This window comes from Copadichromis virginalis, linkage group LG12, assembly GCF_057382275.1.
Source record: "Copadichromis virginalis isolate Kocher_CV1m ecotype Utaka linkage group LG12, C_Virginalis_male_GT1.1, whole genome shotgun sequence".
NCBI lineage: Eukaryota > Metazoa > Chordata > Actinopteri > Cichliformes > Cichlidae > Copadichromis > Copadichromis virginalis.
The window spans coordinates 24,277,339-24,294,322 of record NC_140629.1 but is presented as its reverse complement, the minus strand read 5'-3'; the positions used below and the strand labels follow the sequence as shown (position 1 = coordinate 24,294,322).

Genomic DNA, 16,984 nt, shown 5'->3' with positions numbered 1-16,984 from the left:
ATGACTGAGAGAGTCTTTACATGATGTCAGATTATAGGATTTTTGTCCAAAGGATGATCATTTTATCACAGTTTTTCCTAAAGTGTGCATAAGGTGATTTATAGTATAGTTTTTGATTTTGCTGAATCATATTATACAAACCTGTCAGGCAACTTAAGTATTAGAGTCGAAAGTTGTCAGAGGACTTTTCTTATATTTTTTAGATCTCATCCTCATGTACAAATGAAGCATTTTTACATGCATATGAGAGTGCTGCTGTCCTTACATTTGATAAGCATATATACACTATTCCACCACATCCCAAAGGTACTCTGTGGATTAAGATTTTCTAACTGTAGGGGTCATTTGAGTGCAATGAACTCATGTTCAAGAAAGCAGTTCGAGATGATTTGGGTTTGTGACTTGGTGCATTATTTTGCTGAAAGTGGTAAACTGGTCATGAAGGGATGGACATGGTCTGCAGCGGTACTCATGTAGGCTGTGGTGTTTAAACCATGATGGTAAAAACTGGCTCAAAGGGTGACAAGAAAATATACTATACACTATTACATTACCAGCATCCTGAACACTTGATAAAAGACAGGACAGCTCCATGCTTTCATGGGGTTTTTTTTATCAGAAATTCTGACAACCAACTTTATCTACCGGTATATAGTGCCAAATCACAACAACAGTCACCTCAATGCACTTTATATTGTAAGGAAAGTACCCTACAATAACATGGACAAAACTTCAACAATCAGATGACCCCACCTATGAGCAAGCACTTGGCAATGGTGGGAAGGAAAAACTACCTTTTAATGGGAAGAAACCTTTGGCAGAACCAGGCTCAAGGAGGTGCAGCTGTCTGCCAGACCACTTGGGGATGAGTGGAGGGGACACGAGAAACGGCACGCTATGGAAGAGAGTCAAGTCGTGTTGTAATCTATAATAACTACGTTTTTTAAATAAACGCAGAAAGTGAAATGCAGCGAGTAAAGAAGAAACACTCGATGCATCAGGGGAAGCCTAGGCCCTTTCCAATCTTCTGTTGTCCAATTTTGTGCCCTTGGGAACTGTAACCCCCTTAGTATCCTGTTCTTAACTGATAGCAGTGGTACCTGGTGTTGTCTTCTGCTGTAGTGTGTAACCTATGCTGTATAGACTGTCTATACCAACAAGCTTGTAAATAGAAAAAAATAATATTGAGTTGAACTGAGTTCCGTTTGCCGCGATCCACAACAGTTACGGTTTTTGTGTGGCTTCTTGGTAAAGTTGCTCTTCTGCATACATTTCTTGTAACAAGGCATTATTTGAGTTACTGTTGCCTTCAAGAGTTACTGTTGCCAAAGCAGTCTGACCATTCTTTGACCTGAAATGAACTAGGCATTTTCTCTGCTGCTCACTGGATATTTTCTCTTTTTTGGATCATTCTCTGTAAACCCTACAGATGGTTTTGCGGGAAAATCCCAGCAGATCAGCTGTTTCTGAAACACGGAGCACCGTTTCTGGCACTATCAATCATGCCGTTCGGAGTCACTTAAAGCACCTTTCTTTCCCATTCTGATGCTTACTTTCAACTATAGTATGTCACCTTGAGCGTGTCTACATCTAAAATATCTAAAACCTGCAGGACAGGCCTGGAGTTCCCCAATCCGATCGAATCCATAGACGCGGCATCAATCCGAGCGGAACTTTCTTGGACTAAATGGCTCTCCGTACTGCTGTGATGTCACCACCCTCCAGTATTTATATGGTTTTTTTGGCGGGGTGAGCAAATCTGCTCGGAAGTTCTGTTCATTTTGTAAACACAAGTGACAAAAAATGGAGCGGTAAGTTAAACTTTGGCCAAGAAAATAAGTGCCAAACAACATTCTGACAAAATATAATGTTTCTGGGCACCTAAGCTAACGAAGTTCAAATTCATTTGCTGTCATTGTTTGCGGACGTTAGCGACCGTTAGTTTAAACGTTGTCGCAGCGGTTAATTCAACAATGTTCACAACTATAACACTATTTATCGAGTAAAACACGACGTATTCGTGGTATTGGGTTAGGTCTAGTGAACTTCGACTATCTGAAATATTACAGAAGTTACGGCGCTAGTTAGCAAACAATGCTACTTCATTACGTTCCTGAAGTGTATCAACCTTAACGGAGAGTTGTCATTCATTTACAAATGTGGCCAACATCCTCTCCTTAATGGGCGGTGTTGTGTACTCGGCGAACAGTTGTGAATCACTGGAGTGTCTTTCATAAAACATGTTCCCATTTTGTGATACTTTCTCCAGTGTAAGGCTGAGTCGAGTCAAAGGTAGCAGACCATCGGAGCAGTCGCTGCGAGTGCAAGACAGCAACAGGATGAGCTTGATGTATACGACGCCTCAGAGGTTTGTTTAAAGAAACTTGACCTGTAATAAATTCAGCTCTACAATTACACTACTTAGTTCACTCATCTATTTGATAAACAGCTGATTGTTGTAACCCAATGCTTTTAATAAGGGGTTGTCTCCACAACATTCAATTAACATGGCTTAATTTGGACCACACAGTCTGTTTAGAAATGCGTTGTGACAGACTGGGACTTACTGGTTTGGGTTATATGATATAATATTGATATTGTGATATTGTATACATGGGGTAAAGCAGGGATGGGGAAGTTATATTTATTAACTCATGACGAAAGATGGCTCACTAGGTATTAGCAAATTAATTATTCAAGTTTTTTTTTTTTTTTTCTTCTCAGTAAACAGCCTTCATTTGGAAAGCTCAACATACCAAAACCGCAGTCTGGGACCTCTGAAAGACGGACCAGTTTCTTTGGTCCGAGGTATATCTGAATTTTCCAAAACTCGGTTACACTGTTGCTACAAAATGACTACTTTTGTAAAATCCTCAGGTGATTGGGCTTAGATATTAGCTTAGATATTAGAAATTTGAAAATAAAATGAAGATTACAAACGTTCCTAAAACAAGTAAAAAGTGGAATAAGTTAATTAACCCACTCAGGGTAAAATGACTGACGTATCTTAAATTTAAAAAATATATTTATGCTTTTTCATTAAAAAAACAAAAACAATTCTCTGCAATGCCTTGATTTAAGTGTGAATATATTGTAACTCCCTTTGTAAATTAAAAAATAAAACTGCTCTTTGACATTTTAATAGGACTAGTGGAGTCGGCATGCCTCGCAACAGCACCATGTCAGGGTTTGGAGGAACTGAGAAGATAAAAGATGCTCGACCTCTACACGATAAGTCTTATGTTCAGCAATGCATCAGGCAGCTGCACGAGGTAAAAACATAAACTGTGTCTGTGTAAAGTGGACTGTGAAATAAGGGACTGCAACATGCACCTTATTTCATTTAGCTGCTTAGCATTTTTACCACACCTCTGATGGATAACTTTACCACACAAGGGGTCTTAAATGATTGCAGAATAAATTTTAGTTTGTATTTTAACAGTGTATTTCTTTCTTATGATCTAGTTCTTGACAGAGCAGGGTTACCCGGGCACTTTGTCATCCAAGACCCTCCAGTCTCCATCCACCAAGGAGTTTGTGAAGATGTTTGAATTCATCTACTGCCAGCTAGACCCAACCTTTGAGATGCCAAACTCAAAAGTTGAAGAGGAGGTTCCTGCTCTCTTTAAAACCTTGGGGTAAAATGTGTACTATTAACAGCTGTTGTTGTTGTTAAACCCCCTCCCCACACTTAAAAGAAAAAGTTAAAGGATATATTATGAAATATCTTGTCTCATTTTCTGTAGTTTAAGAAACTTTCCTGACTTGCTCTGTTTTGGCATCTTGTTTAAGGTACCCATTCGTTCTCTCCAAGTGTTCCATGTATTCTGTTGGAGCTCCCCATACTTGGCCTCAGGCTCTGGGGGCTCTCATGTGGCTTATTGATAATGTCAAGGTGAGAAATGACATTAAATCTCCAAGTACATTGGATCGTTATCGTTTAAAACAAAGTTCACATGCACTAAATATCAAATGCCCCACAAGAAAATGTGGAAGCTAAAGGTCAGCATGTTTTCTTTATTTTTAATGTGTTTCTGCATCAGATCAACTGGAGTTTGAGCAAACAGGAGCTGCTGTTCAGTGACTTCAATGAAGGCGAAAATATTGAAGAAGGTTCTGAGTTTAACAAGGTACAGGAACTTTACAGTGTGAAAACTATGAAAAATAAAATAATGTATACTGACAGGTTAAGAAAGTGGTGTAAGCCCACTTTATATAGTTACTGGCACTGTACATTTTGTAGCCAATCATGTGTCGTGTCTGTGTTGTTCAGCAAAGCTAGTGTGATTATTATATTGTAAGTTTGTCTTAATGTTCTTTCTTCATATGTAGCTCTTCCTGGACTACACAGCTGAGACATATTCCAAGTTCATGCAAGGTGATGACACATTTGAGGAAGAAGATGAAGCATTCCTCGTTAAACTGAGTAAGAACAACATCTCTGTGTAAAATTATTCTCCATACAAAAGGAGGGAATATGTAATTGTCTGTGGTTGTTTTTCTGTCTGTTTTTTAGCAGTCTGGTGTCCACAGTCGTCAAGATATTATTTTTAGATTTTGTAGATACCAATAATAGCTTGAGCTCTTTTATTTGAGTGAAAATTGGATAAAGGTCACACTAAATGATGTGAAAATTGGTAAAAATGTTATATTAACCATTCTTTATGGATCTTCTTTAAACTTCACAACAGTATACTTGGCCTTGGGGGACATGAGTACTCAGGTTAGCTAAGCATTTGGCCTTGATTTTCCTGTTAACCCAGGTGGTATTCTTAATTCAGTGACATTTGTCTAGACTGCACCTACAAAAAGGCAAAAACTGTGTCTGATTTAATTTGCCTGTTATCCCCTTTAATGCACTGCACCAAGTGCTGTCTGAAAGGCTTTTAACGAGGATAGTGTTTGCTTGTGTTCACAGAGAAGCTTTACAACGTTGACGAGGCCCTGCTGGTCACGATGGAGGAGAAACACAGAATCCTTACTGATGAGGTTGAAAAACTGGAGAAGGAGAGTCAGACTGTAATAATTTTTCCTTTTTTTCCCAGTATTTTGTCTTTAGGCTGGAATGAATTGTGTACCCAGTTGTGTTGACGTGTTCTGTGTCCTCCTGAGCAGGACCGTCTTATGACGAAGAGGATGGAAAAGATGAAGCTGCAGGCAGATCTCAAGAAACTCCAGAGCTATCGTGCCAGCTTGGATTCTTTTAAAGACAACCTGGAGAAAAAAGACTCAGAACTGAATGCTGAGCTGGAGATTTCTAGTAAATAACACATTTGATCTAACCATGTTAGCAAGCCACGTCTTTGGCAAAAAGCACTGGATTCTGTGATTATGCGATTATATCTGGATTAGTCAACTTAACAATGTTTGTCTTTAGAGTTACTTAAATTAAGCAAAGACTGCACAGTATTCAGGTTCAAAGTGGTAGATGGTTATTGAAGGTAAGATAAGAGTGGTGTGGTCAGTGGGAGTTACTGACTCCTGAATATTAAACATATAGTGAACATTTTTTGGGTATTGTTTTTAGTCAGCCACCTGGAAACTCTGAAACATGAGAGGAATGAACTGCAGCACCTCCTGCAAAATCAGAAGTTTACTCCAGCTGATGTTGAGAGGATCAACAGAGAGAAGAGGGAACTTCAGCAGACCATCTCCAGTCTCACCAAGTCTCTGGAGAACGCTGAGCAGCATAAGTGGAATGAAGAGATTGCACTGGCCAAAGTGAAAGAGAAGGTACTATTTACATCTTGTATATGTGCAAAGAGGGGCAGCTGTAGTCCTGTTTGGTTAGCTGGTTTTGAGTAAATGTTTACATTTTAGGAAAATATTATTTAGTGCATCTGTGTCAGTGTTCTACCCATTTTATAGTCTGGGTAGACTGTTGACATCAAACATTCATCATCATTTTAAAAACAGTATCTGTGTTTTTTACTTTTTTTTTTCTCTTCCTTTTCTTTTCCATCAACACCAATCGTCTGTGTTCCAGGCAGAGTTGAAGCTGGCAGAGTACCACAAGCTGGCACGTAAACTGAAGCTGATACCGATTTCTGCAGAGAATGCCTGTGGTCACGATTTCGAGATCCGGCCTTTTGAATGCGGAGCCGGCAGCATGGTTCAGTGTAAAACACAGATACAGGTGACTCCAGTTAAAATTCTGTTTACGCAGCTTTTTACAAGAGCAAATCTTAAGAAATTCACCAGACACAACTTACTTCCCTCTAATTAAATATACTTCCATATTCAGGTTGTAGCTTTACATGATGGTGTTTCTGTGTAATTGTTCTGATCAGATGCAACTAAGAAAGTTGGTTGGAGATGTTGAGGAGGAGAACAGTCGATTAACCAACATGAAACTCAGTTTGGAGGAGTCTTGTGAACAGGTAACAAAAATTTGATAGTGCTGTATCATATCTGTTTCTGGTATTTGTGAAGTAGTCACATATTAACCTGTTTGCACGGCAGCACTTATAATTTGTGTTATTTTTGTCTGTTAGGTAAATTCTATCATCACGGATAAGACCAATGATCTGAAGCAGCTGAGAGAGCAGATCCGCAAGCTAGACGAACGATTGGAGGGAGAAAAGCAGGTATTGTCCCGTATTCTGCAACACGACAGTGAAAGTTTCCACTGAACAAAATTATACCCACGTTAATAAAATATAGCTTTGTAACTCCCAAAGAGCTATCAACGCTTCAAACTAATAAACCCATTCATAGTGGAAAAAAGACACTTTCTCCTAGGAGAGGGAGGAAATATTTTTTTCTTCTCCTGGGCAACAACCTAAGAAGAAAATGCACAGTAGTTTTTCATAAACATGTTGCCGTGTTGTATGTTTGTATAGGAGCTGGCCCGAGAAGAACAGGAATGGGCGGCAGAGATGGAGTCTGTGGAAAACCACCGTAAACTTCTCGAGAAGAAAGTTAATTATGGTTATGACGAGTCTGTGCAGCAGCTGAAAGCAGCACAGCAACAGTAAGCAACAACAATATATGTACCATATTTCTATTTCTTCAAGATTCTTCTTGCTATAGAGATTGACAGACCACGTGACTTTCGCGCATTGCTTTGTGGGTACCCGTGGCAACAAAATCAAAACACTGCATCAAGCGCTAGTATTTCCAGCACCGGTAATCATTAATTCTGCGGTTTTAATCCCTACTTGCATTTTATTTGGCCCCAAAACAGTTATCTACAAAACGACAGAGAACACGGCAGGTCCATACAAAGACAGACTTGACGAAAAGGCAAAAAAAAAGTATGAGGAAAAAAATCAAAGGAGTGAAAGGGTCAGACCCATACGAGCATACAGAGTGGAGTAAGGATGTTAGCGTGCTGCCCAACTTTCATCACACACATATTTATTATTATATGGTCCTAAGTTTTAGTGCATACACTCACAAAATGTTTAGTAACTTCAGACCCCTGCAACAAGCAGGTTGCAAGGTGATTTGGACTATTCCATTTCACAGCTGTTGTTAATTTTTTTCCCTTTATCTCCTGTCCAGGCAAATGCAATCTATTTGTCTTTTCAGGTTGTAGTATTACACAACATTTTCAGATCTAATAGAAATAAAATGAGTGTTTTGTAATTCATTCAATTTATTGTCTTTATTTATAACTGGCATTATTGTTTCATTCTATTATAGAATCTTACAAGAAAGAGGCATTGTATTCCATTGTGCTTTATTAGCTGCTTCGGTAAAAAAACTAATCAACAATGCAAAAAAACAACAACAAACAATGCAAAACAACATACTGGAAAACAGTTATTCATCACTTGATTGCTTCAATACAACACTTGGGCACATATATGTGGGGCTTTTTCTCTCTCTCTCTCTCTCTTTCCCCCCCCCCCCCCCCCCCCCGATCAAATCTCACTGTGGTAGCAGCTTTACACTCCGTCTGACCCAGGTTGATAGAGGGGGCCCACTCTGGATCACAAAGCCACAGTAAACAAAGCAGCATAGCACAACAAATTCAAATCAATATAAGACTTATTTGTAACCTACATCGACAATTATGTTATGATAAATTGTGTAATAACTACTACAAAACATGCTTGGAGCAGACTAACATGTGAGCTGGAGTGTTCTGGGACGTTATATTTGGTCTTTGAATGGCTGCAATCCAGGCCATCCGTCGGCTCTTTGTTACTTCGGAAACGTGGCTTAAACAATTTCTCTTCCACAATGTAATCTGATAACAACCGATCTCTTTATCCGTCGGCTTCCTGTGGCTGTCATGCGACCGGCTATTGTAGTTAATAATACAACAGCTTCTTGCCTTTTTTTTTGTGTGTTTCTTTTTATGGCTGTGTGACTGTTTTCATGTGAAAGCCTGCGTGCGCTAGTACCGCTTGCCACTCGCTCCCAGAATCCTTTGCCGCTTTACCCCTGAATGACGTCACATTTTATATCTCTATATATTCAAAATCATCACAAGTAGTCCTGAAAATACAGATTCATCATTTAATGAAACAAAGGTGAACTTTATTGTGAATGATGTGTCTGTTTATTCCAGTTGATGAGATTTAAGACTTGTTTCTGTCACAAGGTACCACCTCGTGCTGCAGGAGACCAATGAAGAGAGGCGAACAGTCGCTAACAACCTGGCGTCTGTTTTTACCACAGCTGCCAACCACTTGTCAATTACAGAGGTAACGTTCCTACAGCTCTCTCTTGTTCTCCACAAGAGAGTGTCTCAGGACATGAGCTTAAATTTACACAAAGCTGTGAGTTTCTGACAGTACAAAACATTCATTTTACATCAAAGTAAAAGGCAAAAGCACTCTGATTTTAGGTTTCCCTGCCGTTCTTCCCCAGAAACATCACAGCTATAGGACAGATTAGATTATACTTGAAGTGTTTGTGCCTTAAATTTATAACAATGGATAATACTAATACTGAACTTCAATTTGATTTGTACTAAATGCATAACAAAAAAATGTACAACTACAAAGAATCTGTATAGAATAACTGAACTATCTAAATCTGTGTTTCTGAATTTGTATTTTTGTAATACTTTTATATCTTACACGTGAATTATACTTCTGCATCAGATCTACATCATAACTCTCGGCATAACCGGAACCCCATTTTAGTCCTGCTACATAACCTGATGTGCACCTCCTGAAAAATGCAACTACATGTTGGGTCAACGCATACCTCAACCACTGCAATGGTGTGGAAGGTTTAGGTGTGGGTATATAAGTTTCCGGTTACCACGCAAGTTAGGATGTGCATTTCTGGCAGAAGTCTAAAGCTGTAGACCCCAATCACACAATTCTAGAGAGACCAGTCAGTGAACATCTGGCAACATATGGCTAGAAAGGGAAAATGTGTGTTCCATAGCAGGTTGCCAGTGATTGCTGGAGTTTAATGGCTGTCCCAAGTCCCAGTCACACAAGCCTAGAGATCTGTGTGATCAGTGACCCCCTGGTACCCAGCAAAAAATGCTGACTTGTGTGGAAACACTTACATTATTTGCCAAATTGTAATGAAACTGAAAAGTGCAAACTGGCAATGGTGAATGTAGAAGAAGCTGCACATCGAGAAATGTGTTGCTTTCAGCTGTAATGCACAGCTTTTGCTTTGAAGATTAAATTCTTCATTTTTCAGTTTGCATCACTTTTTTTTTTTAGGTTTTATTACAGCTTGGAGCGTAAATAACAAGTTTTTGTGTATAAATTGGCATCTTCCATGCAAACTACAGGCAGTCACAGCAATCCACTGGGGGGAAAAAAGCAGGTTTGTAGTGCAGCACCTTCTTTGCAACAGATTTCTGGAAATGGCCACTTGCAGGCATCGTCGAAAACACATTTTTCTATGGCAATGGGGGGGGGGGGTTGCCAGGGTTGCCGACCAGTTTCTAGGCCTGTATGGCTGAGGCCTTAATGTGAATCTGTAAAAAAATGCAGCAATATTTATGCTGCATATTACTTTGTACCCTCACCGCTGTCTCCTGTGCTTCCTCTACAACAGAAATGCCTGGAGGATCTGCACAGCAGAGTGCAGCGGATCTGCTCAAAGGCTGTTGAAGAAGACGAGGCTGCCATTCAGAAGCTCCAGGAAACTCTTAAGGACTTCATGTCCAAGGCAAAAAATGTATAAAGGTGGCATGAAGATGGCAAGCAGAGATGATTATAAGTGTTTGGATTTCCTGTTATTTGTATTTTCAGAGTGTTCAGATCTTAGGACAACAGAGAAATGGAGTTATTCATTTGGACTTGACGAACTTGACAAAGAATATAAAATGGGTTAACACATTTTTACAAATCTGAATGATTAAAAAAAGATTCCAAGTTATTGTGTTTTTTTTTTCTTTTTCTTTTTTTTCTCTCAGTAGTTATCCATGTTTGTGTATTACCATATGTTTGCGTGTTCTGTTTTTCTATATAAATGTTATGTACACAGTCAAGCTTAATTGAAACCCCTAACTTTTTTTATTATTGTAGTTTGTTTGAGGGTTTTTTTTTTTTTTTTTTTTTTTTTTTTTTTTTTTAAACAGTAATTGACTATTTTTAGATAATTATCGTAGAACCTACCAAAAGGAGAAAAATGTCTTCCATCTCATTTGTAACACAGCCTGATCAGCATTCCAGACTGATCAGTTGTCTCGCTTCATGTGTGACTGCATCGCGTTGTTTCCGGTCTCGCACATTGAGATAATGTCCTGTGTTATGATTGGCTATAATTTATCAAAGACAACCTGCTTGAGTCCCACAACAAAGTTGTAGCTCAAGAGATGTGATGATTTGTGAATGCATCCCTGCTGAAACTACAGAGCAGCAGCTAAAATAACAATTGACATTTTTAAATAGTTGGGATCGGGCGGGGGGTTACATAGATTTGCGATACTGCAAATAAACTTTTAGCTCTTAAGTTATATTTGATATAATAAAAGATGAAAATTGAAAAGAAATGTAGCGCTTGTCCTGTGCTGAATCTGTAATCGACATGTAGAATTTAGTCCTCATTGCGATCATGTACCTCAGAACTTATGTTGTATTGAAGCCACTAGATGGCAGCACACACCAGCTGCTCAAATGTTTCAAGTTGCTTCTCGCCTGACTGAAAAAGGAGATCACTAAAACAATGATGATTTTATATAATGGTGGAAAAACTGAATTTCTTACCTCCATATTCTAGTGCGCTTCAGAAACACTGACACTGTGTAAAGGCAATTTCTTCAATACAAATCTAAGTAATGTTTAGTCTTTATCGATTTTTTTGGTTAATATGGATAAGATAAGGAAATGAGCATGCGTACTCTGTTTATTTGGATACATTTCTATTTTACAAACCTTTTAAAGCGGTGAATTTCCAGTCAGATATCGGATCAGGAAATAATTAGTTAATGGACAAACATCAGGAATAGTTTCCATTTGTGTCAGACTCATTTATTCTATTTTTTACCGAGCACATTAATGTATTTAGGTTCCACATTATCAGCCAAAGCCAAAACTGACTGAATCATTAGTTAATGAAACGTTTGTTATTGAAGTGAACATTTTCTGCTCTTCTGGCAGAAGCATTTATTGCAAATGCTGAAGCAAAGTTGGCAGTGAGGACACAAACAGGAAGTGGTACATATCTCTCTTCACTGCTTTCTCCAGAAATGGTCAGCATAGCTTAATGTACCTGTTTCCAATTAACTACATACTTGGCATCCAAATATTACTTTTATTTTTTTTGCATCGATACTTAGTCCAGATATTAAATCCAGATACCCTGTGGCAATCTGCATACTTCAAACTGCAATTCTGGTTTACTTTAGGTTTTGAAAACACATTCTGAGGAGCTTAAAATCTTTTTCTATGGTGTAATATCGCTCGCGATCCAGGATTTGTCAAACTGTCTCAAAGCTTTAGCGTTTACAGACTCAAAGGATCCTTCTAAAATAAAGATGTCTGTTTTTCTGATTCACTCTCCCTTGCTGCACATGTTGGTGTTGATTTATGATTTCACACACGCACATCTTTTTCCAGTTCTCATGTTGTTGTGAAACCGAAGCTGCATGTGTTGTTCCTGGTTTGTGGGTGTTTTAGTGAAAAACTTTAATGGTTCTGTAGCTGCTGAAAAAAGGAGGTGGCATCTGTGTGTGTTACTTTTGGACTTGTTGCTCTAATTCTGAGTGATGGCTAGTTCATTAAAAAAAAATCACAAATTAAACAATGGTTTGTTGCAATCGCCCAAAAATTAGCCACCCTTTAACAGCACAGATGTCTGAAGTATCATCCACGGAATTTGGGGTGACGCCGAACCCTGAAACTCCACATCGTGTCAATACAGTAAAGTCAGAGGTGGGGTTTTTGTAGAAGGGAACGTTTGAAAACCTTCAGCACAGCAAGCGTGAGAGAAATGTTTTGGCAGATGTGATAAGAAGAGATGAGGTGATTGTGAGGGGCTCCATGGAGAGAGGGAATGAAAAATGTGATGGATAACTTCCACTGCTTGCAGAAACAATCCCAAACTGAGCGTGTGTGTGTGTGTGTGTGTGTGTGTGTGTGTGTTGGGTGGGGCGAGGTAGCGGAGAGAAAGTCACAGAGGCTTAATTCAACTAAACATGAAAGGCCTCGGTGTGTTTATCTGATCCCATACGGACAGGTGGCATCCATAAAAGCCATTTTACAGGACTCGTCTTAGCATGTGTGAGAGAATGAATGTCATGACTTGTGTATCTTTCTTCCCCTGGAGGGATGTACGCGGTGGCCCAAATGTGTGTGTGTATGACTCGGCGCGTGGGAATTTGCGTGCTTCTCTCTCTGCAAAAACCTGTGCTCTGTGTTTGTTTTCATGCTTCTTTATGCGTTGTGTGGCGCTTTCGTGAGTATGCGTGTGCATCCATGTTTACTCCTTTACTGGCTGTGGCTCTCAACCTGTGTCGACCTATTTTCTATCGTGGATTGTTGCAGTCAAAGATGCAAATCCCCCATGAATTCTTAATACACTGTATGGCCTGGCTCTCACACAGGGGAAGTCAATGTAACCTGGGTTGAGTGCTAAAGCTCAACATTGTCTGTCTCAGTGAGAGTGTGTTTGTGTCTAGCTCACAGGGCCTGTGATTTTGGGAGACATGTTAGAAGGATTGCATACGATGGTGTGGAAATACAAAGGTTATCCTGGTGTTTCCTATAGAAGGTGTGTGTTGTTACTTCGCAAGTCGTACAAGACTTCCAGCAGGTAATTCATCATACCAGAGACTTGGAGATGGAGCAGAGCACTGAGGTGTTAATGTGGAGTGTTATTAGGGGTTACTCTCATCCATCCGCCACTAGTATGATCTGTTCTACAGATGTGGGGAAATGGGTGCTGAGAAAAGGGGAAAAGAAAGAAAGAAGCATGCTCTGCCTTAAAACGCAGGCAAGCTCGCCCTTCTTTTCTTTCTCCCTGCTCCCTGTCAAAACACCATTGTTGTAGCTGAAATCTGTCTTCCTTAGACCTATATTATGACTAGCTCTGGCATTTTGATTTCTGTTCCAGCGGCTAATTGTCTCCAGATTTAGTAGACAAATCAACTTCTGCTATATATGTGTGGCAGACGCATGCAGTAGTGATGCAGAGGGGGAAGACAAACTTTACCTTCTATCTTCAGTTTCTAATAACAATAACACAACCAGTTTCAGAAATAATTACATGAGCTTTTGTTGGTGTGAAGTGTAGTGCGTGAGATATTTTCCTTTTACAAACTGCTTCTTTGAGCAGTTTTGTAATGTGCTTGAAATGCTGAAAGATATAAAGCAGGAGGGCCGTGGTTAAGGTTAGTTTATTCTTAGCATCCTGGAGAATGATTAATGTCTTGTCTACGTGAATTTGAAATTAATTATAGATGGGAACTTACTGGCAGACACAGAAGTAATGTAGATTATGCTGCTTTGCGTACAAAATGTTTTTGGGCGGACAGGTGTGCTGCATTTTCATCTGGAGTGTAGTTTTCCAACTCTGGAAAACCTCTGGCCAATTTTTATTTGAAGTATTTCACTGTGCTGCTCCTAATTTGTCTGTGGTTTTTAACAAGATTTTTTTCATATTGTAGTTTCTATTGACTTGTATCCTTATTGCAAGTAATCACAGGGATGAAAATTATTTCCATCAAAGCACAGACACACACACGCACACATACACGCGCTGTCATGTTTTCATATCTTAGTGGGGACATGTAATTGTCTAATTGACGTAATGCTTTCCCTATCTGCTTACCCTAACCCTAAAAATCAAAAATGAATGCCTAACCCCGACCCTTAGTCTAAACCTAACCATAACCTAATTGTAACCCTGACACTAAAACCACATTTTGAGTCTCAAAAATGTTTTCAAACTCGTGGCGGCAGGCATTTTGTCCCCATAAGGGTATCGCAAGTATACAAAGTATCGACCAGAATAGTCTAAAGCAGGGATGTCAAACAGAAGGTCCAGGGGCCAGAATTGGCCCAACAAACACTCCAATCTGGTCCAGTGGACGGCTCTAGAAAATGTGCGTACAACTTTTCCTACGCCCTTTCTGGGATAGTGTACCAGTTAAACACATCACAAACCTCAAATCTTGAGCATGACAGTGAGAGAATGGCAATAGGATCCATCATATCAGTCCAAAAGATTCATTTTGGGATGCGGTGGAGTGGGAGATTAACATCACGGATGTGTGATGCGTGATGCCATCATATTAATATCTCTGAGGAATGTTTCATACTTGTTGAGTTTAGCTCTGCTTCTCAAACAGTGAAAACTGTTACATAATTGCTCTCTGCTGTTGTGCTGGAGGACTTTGGCAAGTCAGAGAAAATGACCCTGGTGATATCATGTATTACACAGTAAAGCGTTGAGTTTGGAAGATGTGGGAATTTACCAGTCAGGGTGGATCTATTAAAAAGATGATGGGAACCGTAGATCCAGTGTTTTTGTAGGATGAGTCATTGTATGGATTAAAACAGTTTTGTGATTCAACTACATTTATGGAAATGCGACGCAATCTTGCTGCTGTACCTGATTAACAAAACCTTTAACTAAGCTTGCTCTTCAACAGTGACGAAGTCTTTTATAGTTGGGTGAATGGTGGGTGGTGAGAGAGCTGTGTAGAGCAGCAGGGCTTCACTCAGCCTGTCATGATAGGAGGAGACGGCTCCATGTGCACGTGTGAGGGCGCTTCCTTCTTGTTACGGTTCTCTTGACGACAGCGTGGCGACAATACGGCAGCTTCCTGTGTGACTTGACTGTGTGACGACAGATCCCCGTGTGTTCAGCCTCAGTGTGAAGTGCTACAATCAGGATATCTTTCGTTGTATAATAGATTCAGTGAGTGACCAGCTTAGACGCAGCAGGTTTTTCCATTTAAGCTCGCTCATTATTCGACGTAGCCGGTCCTCAAATGTTTTCCTTTCGTGTCACAGCCATTTATCTACAGTGTCCACAGTATGGAAGCTCCACCGCAGATTTATCTACAAAAATAAGGCAGAAAATGTTTCCCACAGTGATGCCAGAGTCATGCAGAGGAAAGAGAAGAACAGCTGCAAACCTTCGTGAACTTCACACCAAGTGCTGTTCTGCGTATCAGGATGTTAGGTCGTGTACTAAACATGATAGGATACAACATCATGTGTGTGTTTTCAACTTTTTCTGACTGTAGGTCTGGATGTTTTTAGTCAAAGCATAAGGCATACATAAAGCTTCTAGAGATTAAACAAAAAAAATCAAAGAAGAGCAGGTGACACTTAGATATTCTGACTCTGGTGGTCAATGATATTCTGTGATTTCTGTGGGTCTACTGGGTCTGCTTAGGTCTGAGTGACACAAATGTCATCTTAAGTGAGGCTATATCCTTCTTAATTTGCATTTTTATAGAAAACTACAACAGGAATAACTAGTTGGTTATGTGATATTGGTCATTTTCAACAAAGTGAATACCTCTCGCTCAGAAGCATGAATGCAAAAACTCAAAAAAGCCTTCCATAAAATCAGAATTTGGACAGTCTCTTCTCAACTACGGTAAAAAACAGGAATTAAAATTATTTTTTGGCTTTACTTGAAGAAGCCAGTGGTTTTTTCCTGTCAGTGTGTGATGGAGTTGTTTTTTAGACCCTCGCTGCTGTTCTGTATGCCAGAATCAATGTTTTGTTTTCTCTTCTTGTACTATCATCTGAATATTTGCCTGCGTCGTAGTGACGTAAACCACTTTACTTCAAGGTACAGGGATAAAAAAGGGCTTTTACTGCATCTTTTCATCCACTATTTACACACTATGTGTGTGTATATGTATATATATCTGTAAATATATCTCTTGGTGTGTTACTGGGATTATACAACCAAGTACAACAAATTGTAAGGAAGGATTTGTAAGGATTTAGGAAGTTGTTGTTGAATTGGCATTCTCAAAATAAAGCCATTTTACCATTGCCATTACTGTATCATGCAACCAAAGCAAATCAAAGCATGAATAATCATGTCATCTGTTATATTCATATAGAGAAATGTATCGCTCATACAGACAGTTAGTCATCAGTCAGCGTGTGTCTCCGTTTGTGCGCGTGCCCATGATGAATGTCTGAGCGCTTGCATGTAGATTTTCATGTCAGAAGTTGACAGTGTGAGTGAATTACAGAGCGAGGGGGGCATGACAGATCAAATTTCCATCAGTTTTGTCTGACTCACTCAGGCCTGAATGGGGGTTATTAAGGCATTGTGAGGGGTCACAAGAAGGTCATTTGAGGCTATGAAAGGTTGTAAAGGGGCTGTGAGTCAGAGGTTTGAACTGCTGGCTCTCTGTGAGTCATTTTCTGGCTTAGTGGGATACATTTCAGGGTCCGCTCACCTCAGGGGGGAAACAGATGTCTGTTAGGGGATCAGAGGCTTATAAATACTTGTGTAGGTATTTTTGGGATCTCACACACTAATGTTTGGTTTGGATTTGATCACAAGTTCTGTTATTAACAGTAGTATTTTTGGTATTTTAAAAAAAAGTCTACTCTCCATTCACGTGCTAAAGTGCAGT

At 39.6% G+C, this 16,984-nt stretch overlaps 1 protein-coding gene across 2 annotated transcripts; it reads left to right on the top strand.

Annotated features, from left to right (window-relative positions):
* Positions 1–1,561: 1,561 nt before the first annotated feature.
* Positions 1,562–10,305, top strand: ndc80 (NDC80 kinetochore complex component). 2 transcript variants are annotated; one of them, XM_085475571.1, is made up of 17 exons: positions 1,562–1,811; positions 2,270–2,368; positions 2,725–2,808; positions 3,146–3,272; positions 3,466–3,638; positions 3,793–3,895; positions 4,044–4,130; positions 4,333–4,426; positions 4,919–5,019; positions 5,116–5,260; positions 5,528–5,733; positions 5,987–6,136; positions 6,291–6,380; positions 6,495–6,587; positions 6,843–6,973; positions 8,555–8,657; positions 9,642–9,726. In XM_085475571.1, the coding sequence occupies exons 1-17, from the start codon at positions 1,804–1,806 to the stop codon at positions 9,663–9,665; spliced, it is 1,818 nt and encodes a 605-aa protein (XP_085331697.1). In that variant the 5' UTR covers positions 1,562–1,803; the 3' UTR covers positions 9,666–9,726. The 2 variants fall into 2 exon arrangements, with proteins under 2 accessions (XP_085331697.1, XP_085331696.1); XM_085475570.1 differs by lacking the exon at positions 9,642–9,726 and adding an exon at positions 9,982–10,305 and having other exon boundaries at positions 1,563–1,811.
* Positions 10,306–16,984: the final 6,679 nt, after the last annotated feature.

Excerpts from the sequence above, each read along its gene's own strand:
- ndc80 (XM_085475570.1), top strand. Across the intron at positions 5,020-5,115 it reads TGGAGAAGGAGAGTCAGACT|GACCGTCTTATGACGAAGAG; the intron begins GTAATAATTTTT and ends CCTCCTGAGCAG. Across the intron at positions 5,734-5,986 it reads TGGCCAAAGTGAAAGAGAAG|GCAGAGTTGAAGCTGGCAGA; the intron begins GTACTATTTACA and ends TCTGTGTTCCAG.